Here is an 11,707-nt window from a genome sequence, read left to right as displayed (position 1 = left end):
GCCCCAGTATTGGTAGGGGTAGGTAACTCTTGACTTACCTGTCACAGATGTCCCTGATGGTACTCCAGCCCCAGTATTGGTAGGGGTAGGTAACTCTTGACTTACCTGTCACAGATGTCCCTGATGGTACTCCAGCCCCAGTATTGGTAGGGGTAGGTAACTCTTGACTTACCTGTCACAGATGTCCCTGATGTGGCTCCAGCCCCAGTATTGGTAGGGGTAGGTAACTCTTGACTTACATGTCACAGATGTCCCTGATGTGGCTCCAGCCCCAGTATTGGTAGGGGTAGGTAACTCTTGACTTACCTGTCACAGATGTCCCTGATGGTACTCCAGCCCCAGTATTGGTAGGGGTAGGTAACTCTTGACTTACCTGTCACAGATGTCCCTGATGGTACTCCAGCCCCAGTATTGGTAGGGGTAGGTAACTCTTGACTTACATGTCACAGATGTCCCTGATGTGGCTCCAGCCCCAGTATTGGTAGGGGTAGGTAACTCTTGACTTACCTGTCACAGAAGTCCCTGATGTGGCTCCAGCCCCGGTATCGGTAGGGGTAGGTAACTCTTGACTTACCTGTCACAGATGTCCCTGATGGTACTCCAGCCCCAGTATTGGTAGGGGAAGGTAACTCTTGACTCACCTGTGTCAGAAGTCCCTGATGTTGCTCCAGCCCCAGTACTGGTAGGGGTAGGTAAATCTTGACTATGTGATTGAGGTTGTGTTCCTGGAGGGACGTAGGTTCTGTTAGGAAAAACACAATGATACAGTCATATATACAGATGAGAACAATTCAAGATTATTGTCCCAATCAGAAGAAATGTTGGTTTACATTTGTTGTAGGATATGCCAGATTTTTAGGCGCTGAGGTGTTCGAGTGGTTTAGATGCCACGACATATTTCACTCGCCTCCCACCTCTGGGTCATAAATTTGAACTCCAAGAGGGGATGTTGGCAGGTACGGACTGCAGGTTCGTGTTTTTTCCCTGACTTTCCTCTACCTCCTACATGTAGCCCATCTCCTGACTGTTAAACATCATAAACAAACCAAACCAGATTTCTATGAAGCCAGAGAGCTAGAGTTACAGAAATTAGCAGGAACTGTTTATGTTCATTATAACATGTCATGTGGCAACCATGACAACTATATATCATACTGTCACTTTTTAAAACCCTTATATAGCAATTTTCAGGTAAATCAGGACAATTTTACAATTTTGTTACATCAAACTTTGAACAAATTGAAATTGATTCAAACACTAATAAGTTATGGGCCATTTTACAACACCTGTGTATAGTCACCTGGTAACCATGGCAACTAAAAGACAGTCACGGTGCTTATTATTACAGTGAAGCTTCATCAAAGTAATCAACTGAGTTTTGAGAGGAGTATTTTAGACAAGATTTGTAGACAAACAGGCCTATTCTATTCCCCCTGGCAGTTGTCAGGTCGGTGGTTTATTTCCAGGTACTCTGGCTTTCCAATAAACCTGACATGTCCTAATGACCGAGCTAACGCAAATTTTGATCACATGCAAAATTAGATTGCCTTAGTTATCATTTTTTTAAACTATATATTATTATGAAGTATTAGAGTTGGTAGAATTACTTACGTAGCTTCTACCTCCATGATTCCATCTTGTCCACACTTGTATCTCTCGACGATGCCGATTGGCCATTTCACCTGCAAATCACAAAAGTCATAAAAACACAATTGCAAAATGATTGAAATAAAAAGTTTCAACTCTAATATCCCGATTGGGCCCCACTTTTCTGCTAAAGGGGGTCAGAGCCAAAATTAATACAAATTTTGTTCCCCTTCTCCAAAGGATGTGTTTGACCAAATTTGCTTCCAGGTAAAACTCCATGACTAGTAGCAATTTAAAGATTTTTTCTCTATTTCCCCTATTGGGCCCCACCCCTCCTGTGCCGCAGGAGGTCAGAACCATAATTTATACAAACTCTGTTCCCCTTCCTCCAAGGATGTTTCTGGCCTTCAGGCTAAGTGAGCTAAAAATGCTTTAAAAGGGAATTTGTACAATGCATAACTGTTGTATTTATAAATCATTGTAAGTGTTTAATATTAATAAGATGAAACTTTGGCCATATTTATCTACCATTTCACTAAAACCTCCAACTTATTTTTTATTGTGGTTATGTATTCTGTGATCAGAAACTGTGAAAATACCATATTTGACCTACAGAGGGTGCAGGGCGCAGGGTAACTGGCGATGCCCTTATGAAGTTCATTATTTCTAAAGTTATCTGAAACAGACTATAGACCAAAAACTTGCAGCTAGACAGTCGTCACTTCAAAGGGAACTGCCTCAAACTTTACAAGAGGCCCAGAGGGCCTGTATCGCTCACCTGGTTTGTAATGCCAAGTAATGTTCTGGATACAGGTTCATTGTTTCTTTTCTGAAGGAATTTGAATATTTACCTCTAATTCTTTTAATGGGCCCCATCCCTCCTGCCCCCAGGGGGTCAGAGCAAAAATTCATACAAACTCTGTTCCTCTTCCTCCAAGGATGGTTGTGGCCAAATTTGGTCACAATCCATGCAGAACTCTTAAGACAAGTAGAGATATAGGATTTACTTCTTTTTCCCCTAATCTATACAAGTTCTGTTCCTCTTCCTCCAAGGATGTTTGTGGCTAAATTTGGTCACAATCCATACTGAACTCTAGAACAAGTAGCGATTTATAGAATTTATTTCCCCTATTGGGCCACGCCCCTCCTGCCCCCTGGGGGTCAGAGCCAAAATTTATACAAGTTCTGTTCCCCTTCCACCAAGGATGTTTGTGGCCATATTTGGTCATAATCCATGCAGAACTCTAGGATAAGTAGCGATTTATAGAATCATTACCTTTACCTTTATTACCTTTACTTCTCAAAATACGGCCCCGCTCCTCCTGCCCCCTGGGGGTCAGAGCCAAAATTTATACATGTTCTGTTCCCCTTCCCCCAAGGATGTTTGTGGCCAAATTTAGTGACAATTCATGCAAAATTCTAGAACAAGTAGCAATTTATAGGATTTACCTCAAATTCCCCTATTGGGCCCTGCCCCTCCTGCCCCCGGGGGGTCAGAGCCAAAATTTATAAAAGTTCTGTTCCCCTTCCCCCAAGGATGTTTGGGGCCAAATTTGATTACAATCCATGCAGAAAGGAAATGTTGATGGACAGACAGGCGGACGACGGACACCACCCCATGACATAAGCTCACAGGCCCTTCGGGCCAGGAGAGCTAAAAAATGAATATAGCATTTTTCCCGGCGTTTCCTTTAATGTTTTCTAGCACGTGGACCCTGTTGTCTAGACAGAATACTGGAGTGAAAGGGAATGTGTCAACCAGTCAGCTGTCATGATGAACCAATGTTTGAAGGTTTTAATCAGAGCGTTGTTGATGTTGCTCAAGCAGTTTATGAATGTGTACAATTTAACATTGAGCTATCTGAAAGCAGCAACTCTAACAGTGATATAGATGATATGGCTGACGACTACTACGACTGTGCCAGTCCAGGTCATTGACATTCAAACTATCTAATATCGGATATATATATGGCTGTTATCTTATTCTGAAAATTGGATATATAGGGATTGGATTGCGCTTTTATGTTAACCATGCTTGTATGGAGCAATTCCTCTAAGAATATATTCTATGGGGCGCGTTAGCGCCCCATATTGAATATATTCTTAGAGGAATTGCTCCATACAAGCATGGTTAACATAAAAGCGAAATCCAATCCCTATATTTACACTCACATGACTTTTTTCATTTATATTTTATGCAATAAAATCGTCATTTGAATGTGACGTAATTATTCAATAAAAGTCGGTCAAAAGTGGGAGGAGCTTACTCAATTGAACAGCGAATGATGACTCTTCACATAAGGTAGAATTATTCATCCGCGACGACAAAAAGTTCAATATTTTATTGTAAAATAAACATGACAAACAAAGTCAATTTCAAAGATAATTTGATTTAATCAGATCAGAACTTTAAATATATATTCAATTTTGCTAAAAGTTAGTATATAGCGTAATAACATAAAGAATTTGTACACGGTCACATGTGTGTACTCGGTGACCGTTATTGTGCAGCGAGGCGAAGCTGACGCACGCTTACACACTGGAGTTGTCAAAACACCGATTTTCAAGTAGCTCAATGTGTTTGAGATGTCGTCTGACTTGACGATATTACATCCTTGGGAGCCATGTGATTATATAATCTACGCTCATATCGCCATCGATAGATGAAACAAATTCACTTGTATTCGATGGATACAATGTATTTGTGGTGACGCGTAACTGTCAACACGTGGATTATTAGCGGTGCATGTTTTATAATACACATGATTAAATTCTCAAAGAACAAAGACAAGAGGATATGTTTATAACTGACCTCTATCAGAGGATCTCACACCCGTCCACCTCAAAGACTCGATCGTAGGACGAACATAGGCACAGAGGTAATGTTTTCATTTGACACTCATCATTTTTAACAAAAATGAAAGCACGTCGCCCCGGTCGGGATATTTTTCCGTTTCTTTATAAAATTGTTAATTTAAAAATTGTTTGAATCATATATAAATATAAAACATGTATTATTTTGTTTACATTCTTCCAAAATCCCATGAAAAAACAACAATATATATGTAATGTTGCGTCAAAATGTAAACAAAGCCATGTGTTTCTTTTTAAAAAAAGTAGTCCTTTTACGTTGCACAGAACATTTTCATACGCAAGTTCAAAGTTCAATGTTACCATGCAGTTATGGTAAACAAAATCGGCTAGTACTTACATATAGTGACCAAGCCTAGCAAGTGTAAATATAAATATATGGCTGTTATCTTATTCTGAAAATTGGATAGGATATAAAATTCTAAAAAAAGGTAAGTGTGTTGTTTATTAAAAAAAATCATACAAGATAGCTGGACACTGCAGCATTTCATTTTATTTTTTTCAAGGATTTATACGTTCTTGGTTTTTTTTTTAAGAAAAAAAGGCAGGGGCGCCCTTATTACAGCAGGCGTCCTGTTTAGGTCAAATACGGTTTTAATTACTGAGAAAATGCTATGGGCAGATAAAGACGAACTATATGACTGTCTTAAAGTTCATTAGGAATAGAAACGTGAAATCAGGTTGTTATGACGTAGTTTGGAATAGAACAAATGTTTCTGTTGGACAACATATGATTCTGATATCAAATATCATCACACAGATTAAACTAGTATAGAGACAGAACAGGGAATAAACATGACCAGACCACAAGGCCATAGTGGTTTAGATATCCCGATATATTACCGCATGCCCTCCACCTAAGGGTCACAAGTTTGAATCCCATGTGGGTGCTGGCTGTAGACTGGCTTTGTCCACCCACCTCCTAAACCTGGCATGTCCTTAAATGACCCTAACAATGCAAAAGGATGTTGCTCCAATCAAACTAAAGCAAAACGATGGTGACTCACCGTGACTGACTGGTTTCTATGGCGCCTGATGACCACTCCATGGGAAGCTTGACCATCTTCATCACCTTTACTCCACTGTGGACCTGTCCAAAGATTTCAGAAATTACAAACTACACAAACATCTAAAATCAAAACTTGCCACAAACATGTTGTTAGTACCATCATAAACTACTCCTGTCACAAACAAGGGCCCAATGGGCCTGAATCACTTACCTGGTAATCACGATGCATACTAAAGACATCAGTAAGTCAATGAGATTGTCTATGTATGACCCAGGTAAAGTTTAATTTAAACAAACTTGGTTACACTTTAATTCAACATACTACGGGCCCAATATCAGGTCTGTAGTTCTTCATTATTGACAAGATTTAGCCTTTATATTTAGCCCCTGTGACCTTGAATGAAGGTCAAGTTCATTTGTTTTATCAAATCTGGTAGCCCTTCATCCCAGCATACTATAGGCCTAGTATCAGTTCCCTAGGCCTCCTACATTTGGAGAAGAAATTGTTTAAAGGAAAACTTTGATACTGTATGGCCATACAATGGATGTTGCACTATGGCATAAGCTCACAAGCCTTTTGGGTAGGTGAGCTAAAACATTCCTTCAGAATCACCAAAAGTTACCTCGTTTTACCCAGCATCCAACATCAATATCCTGTCCTGACCGGAGCTGACGGGGCTGGGCAGTTTCCCCTGGTAGTGTCACCTCCTGGCAATCTGTCCGATACTGATAACGATCAACCTTACCACGGTCCCACTTGACCACTACGACACCTACAAGACAGATTAAATTTATACAACCTCTATTTAAGTCATACAAAATCATGAAAATAATGAAGTAGTTCTGATGTTTTTTGTGGTAGATATAGAATGGTACAACAGGAATGGCCCTCCAATATCCTGAGATGAGTGTAGAATCACGGACAAAAAGTGACATATACCTATAGTATGGCTAATTGTGTACTGATCACATAGTGCACCTCTTGTCTACTGAGTTTTCCCAATAGCCATACAAGAAATTTGTACTGTATATCAATGAGGAAATAGTCATGCGAAGAGAATTCTTATTTTTGTTGGGCAAAAATGCATTATTAGTCATTGACATTAACGTGTAGTATGGGATATTGTCCTCTAAGATAAAAATGACCCCAGGGTCAAAATGTCATTATGGTGAAAATGCCAACACCCCCCTCCCCCTCCCTTGTAAAGTGAACCCCTCTTCTATAAGTTACTGTATTTCACCGCAAATAAGACCCCCCACCCACAGAAGAAACAAAGAGTACAGTGTGTGTGTAGTAGCGTCCCTATGACCTTCTTCCGATAATTAACTCCCTTAGTAAGCAAATGGCAGCCATTGCTGAAGCCCAAGCTATGAATTGTTTATACAGGACTGTATGGTTCATAACCTAGCAGTCGTAACATTTGAGGTACAAATATATTTGCCGACTTGAAGATGGAAGTTTTAACAACCGTTTATGCCTATCAAAGACTGAAATTATGTTTGGTCGCGAACGCCATGTGCATGAAAAGATCACTCGTAAAGCGTGATTTTGAAGCCATGATACGGTAGGCAAAATAAAACATGCCGATTTATTTAATGTGCTCCGTTATTCATTGTCAATAATTAGCATTATAATACTACTAAGAAATGGTCTGTACTTAACCTATTTCAAATTAGGCCTATAAATTTACGTTCGATATCTTCATGATTATAGAGTCAGTCGGATTATCGCCTGATGTAAGCCGGGTATTCTCGGTGTGTTTATAAAAAAAGATACGGTCCCATTACTTGGTAGAAATGCTACCGAAAGTTCATATGTGAACCTGCATTGTGATTTTAATAGTTTGAAGCTATATATTGTGAGAAAATGCCTCCAAATCGATCTTTCACGTCCCGAGATTAATCCGTCAACTGGTTACACGGCAACATTACATACGACTTGCCGACGAGAAAGTGTTGTACAAAATATTACACGCATACATTTTCCGAAATTAATCTTGCACAGATAATTCCAGGCCTAGTCAAGACAGTTATAAGATGATTATTTTGTTTATAGCTGAAAAAATCTACTACTAGTGTGTATCAAAACGAGTTGATTTTGTTATGATCAAAATTTCCGCTTGCATTTGAGAGCCCCATCCAAACATTAAAAAATAAAACGAACACAAATCACAGAAATATATTGACACAATTAGTTTTTAAATAATGCATGTAATTAATATATAAATATCCAATAGCAGGATTGTTTTGCATAAATATACTTCTGTTTTATTTACTGACTCTCTGGTTGGCACAAAAGCCCCAACCTGTCTATAAAGGCAACCTGTCTATAGTGTCCGTTTTTCTGTCTCCCCTTCAGTGGTCGTTATAGACAGGTTTGACTGTATATCGGAAACAAACCAGTTCTGATGGAAGTTAGATTAGTTTTTTTTTACTGCGCCAGAAAAGTCCATGATGTTGAAATGTGTGTGAATTAAAGTGTTCAAACTCGCTCACTGACCGCCATTACACATTGTGGTCAGATGTCTTGTATGCCGAACCCTGGCCCTTGCTCTTGGACTAATGCAACTTTTGCCCATAACTACCCAAATCACTCTTTCTGATTTAGTAGAACCAAAATCTTGATTGTGAAATTAAATCTTTGTGAATCACTTGTTAATCTTAAAAACGCGAAATCAAATTGCCATGAAAATAAGAATATGTACTACATAGAATGTACCTTCAGAAGCATGTGCCACCACCGTGCCTAGACCTCCTGGATCAGGCATCCCTAGTTTCCACTGTGGCCCCTTCTTCACACGTGTTCCAATAAGTGGCATGTGTGCTAGATCTTGAAACGTGTAACCTTTCAGAACCTCATCGTCAGATTCCTCTGCATCTACACTCTCGTCAAATTTTGCCACAATGTCATGTGAGTGCAGCATTTTAACCAATTCCTCCTGTATGGTCATGGAAACAGCAAAATCTCATAAAATCATCATGGAAACACAACAAAATGACCAAGTCAAATCAATCCAATACACAGAATTCAGGTTTGAAAGCCTGATACATTACAGCCGTGCTTCCCCAACTGAGAACGACGCGTGTATATAAACCCCTACCGCTCTACCGCTGACTTGTATCGATGTAATGAATGAGTGTACTGTAGCCGTGTTATTTATAGACTCGAGTACTGTCTTCAAATCCACAGGTAAATTGGTACTGGATGCTACGCTCCGGCCTCTTAACGAAACTGAATGGCTAGTTAGCTTAACCGATCTATATATTGTCAACAATGCGTGTGTATCTACTTAAAAACAAAACAAATATTCTTTAAATTGCATCAACATTCACTTGACTAGTATTTCTTTATTTTAGATATTTTAACAAATCTTCATATTTCTAGCAAAATTGCACATGACAAATCTTCATATTTCTAGCAATGCTCATTACGTAGGGAACCGACATACCATGTCCCGGCTGCAGGCCGTGTGCAAAAAGTCAAAACACAAGTGGGATTTATTTAGGATTTTCAATAAGTGGTTTGTAATATTATTACAGCAAAACTGAGAAGCTACAAGGTTAGTGGCATTTAGCCATACAAGGTTAGTGGCATTTAGCCATCAGTTTGGATCTGGTGCCGTACAAGTAGGGATTGATTATTGCAAGCCAACGTATCTGCTATCCAATTGCTCTTATGTGAAGTTTGTTAATGATCTCAAACACACTTATAACTTGTTGTGGCAATTTTAAGTAACTAGATTATAATATTATCAAATAGTTCTGATAACTATTCATGTGTAATATCTCCAGACATTGACATGTGTACGGAGTACGGCGGACTGCCAATGTTTTTGACATGTTCTGCAAGATATATTTCACTGGTTCAGTTACGGTGGCCAGTAAAAGAAAACAAACACAATGCAATTATATTATGTTATTTCTTCTAAATACAACACTTCTTTGTGCAAGTTGTCAAGCATTTATTGTGAATGTTTTGCAATGAAATTACCACCTTTATGTTATTGAATTTGTGGTTCCCCGGACATCGTTTTCCCCAAAATTTTTGAATGCGCAAAATATACCAATAGTAGATTTTTTTCAGCATTTTCAGCCCTAAGAAAAAACACATGTGCAAAGTACACTGGTGTGTAAGTTACACAAGTTACGGTATTTGTAACAATTACGATTGTGTTTGGTACAGCTAATGTACAGCCAGAGCGCCCGCGATTTACCTGTGGATTGGCGATAGTACTCGAGTCTATAAATAACTAGCTACACTCATTCAATACATCGATACAAGTCAGCGGCAGAGCGGTAGGGGTTTATATACACGCGTCGTTCTCAGTTGGGGTAGCACGCCTGTAACAGCTACCTTGAAAGAGGACAAATTCATTCTGACCTTAAAATAAACTAGCATGTGAATCGTTAACCCAAACTCCAGTTTATAAACATTGGTTCTGAGATAAAAGATTCCAACCTGCTCTAGTATAAAGTTTCATTTCTCTGATAAATGTCTTTGTATGACTGAGGCCCTATAAGTTTTACCATACCTCTCTGGTTGAGAACACTGTTAAATTATGCTTTACCCCTTACCGACCTTTCTTGTTGAAGACCTTGTCCCTTACCCTTACCCGACCTTGCTTTTTAAGGACGTACCCTATCTCTCCGGTCCAGGGATTTGTTTGAGGTGACATCCATTAGGATTCTACTGGGATCTGCCAAACCTCCACTTTCATCAAAGTCGTGCTTTACCTGAGCTACTATAGTCTGTTAAGGAAAAGTACCAAACTTAGCAACATCAATGTCATAAATAAAATCATACAGTTGAACCTGGATATATTGAAGTCTATGGTAGAATTGAAAATCTGTTTAATTTATTCAGATTGAATTTTGATATAATCAAGGAAACAGCAATGAACAGGTGAGCAAGAATTATAATGTATTTCAAATAAAAAGTACATAATGTATTTCAATATATTCTAGCTTTCCATAAAAATATGCATCAATTCCTATCCATGCTTATGATTTTTTTTTTTATAAATATGCATCTATTTCTATCATGCTTCATTATCAAAATGATTTAATACTCAATAAATTCAGATTTAATTGATTTTTTGCTTAATGCCTTTCATACTTCTTGATAGAATCAATATCTTTCACACAACTTTCTTTATATAAGCAATATTTACTAATTAATGATAAACTTGATATCTTCTAAACGACTTACTTGATATAAGTAATATCTTCCTAGAATTTTCGCCTGAGCTAAACTTTGAGGCTGCCTGAGCAACTCAATCTTTGACCCACCCCCGATAGCAGAAATATCGTCTATCAAACCCTGAAAACCAACAAAACAAACATTCATATACACAGAATCAATTAACTGTACATACACTTAGTAAGATTTTGATTCACATGAATACTATAATCAACTTATTATTGCATGAAATTGTGTAAAAAAAAATCATGAAAATAAATCGCAGAGAAATTGTAAAGTAAAGTAAAACCTAATATGTCTATACCGTATTCGACCACAAATAAGACACCCCTCCCAGAGAAGAAATAAAGGTCAAAAGTGGTGGGGGGTCTTATATGCGGTCAAATACGAATCTCTGCCAATTCATGTAAAAAATGACAAGCAGTACGAACACTTAAACGTGTTGACATTAAGTGTTTATGGAAACATATATCGGCGTATTTGGTCACCTACAATTAAACATGAGCAATGTCCACAATTCATAGTAATTGATGACTAAAATAAAACACCCTTGAATTAACTTAAATTGAATGACAAAAATAACAAGCACACAAACTGTTGTTTACTACGTGATTTTTCTATGCCAATAAAACAAACAAAAATAAGTCCTGGTACACAATCATTTCGATGACATTTTTAATTTACTCCATGCTCAAATCCATCATCCAATAAACGGGAAAATAGGTGTGGGTCTTATTTGAAGACATCCCCCCTAAGTCTGAAAATGTGTCAAAATAGGTGGGGGGGGGGGTCTTATTTGCGGTCGAATAATTATGGTAATGCAAAATTAAATCTCTGTAAAAACTTCATTCGGCATGCGGTGTACTAGGTTAAAAGACCTACCTCATCATTGTACTCTTTATTGACAGCTCCACAGGACACGGGGTACTAGGTTAAAAGACCTACCTCATCATTGTATTCTTTATTGACGGCTCCACAGGACACGGGGTACTAGGTTAAAAGACCTACCTCATCATTGTATTCTTTATTGACGGCTCCAC

At 38.4% G+C, this 11,707-nt stretch overlaps 1 protein-coding gene across 1 annotated transcript in view; it reads right to left on the bottom strand.

Moving 5' to 3' along the window:
- Positions 1-570: 570 nt before the first annotated feature.
- The window catches only part of LOC138332540 (serine-rich adhesin for platelets-like), a 42,199-nt gene continuing 31,062 nt past the window's right edge, over positions 571-11,707 (bottom strand). The window contains exons 10-16 of the mRNA XM_069280544.1: positions 10,677-10,787; positions 10,106-10,216; positions 8,187-8,406; positions 6,091-6,240; positions 5,466-5,548; positions 1,612-1,682; positions 571-742 (exon numbers count right to left, since the gene is read on the bottom strand). Of these exons, the coding sequence (XP_069136645.1) occupies positions 571-742; positions 1,612-1,682; positions 5,466-5,548; positions 6,091-6,240; positions 8,187-8,406; positions 10,106-10,216; positions 10,677-10,787 (918 nt within the window). The remainder of the gene's footprint in view (positions 743-1,611; positions 1,683-5,465; positions 5,549-6,090; positions 6,241-8,186; positions 8,407-10,105; positions 10,217-10,676; positions 10,788-11,707) is intronic.

This window comes from Argopecten irradians, chromosome 10 (assembly GCF_041381155.1).
Source record: "Argopecten irradians isolate NY chromosome 10, Ai_NY, whole genome shotgun sequence".
NCBI classification, from domain to species: Eukaryota; Metazoa; Mollusca; class Bivalvia; order Pectinida; family Pectinidae; genus Argopecten; species Argopecten irradians.
This window is presented reverse-complemented; position numbering and strand designations above follow the sequence as displayed.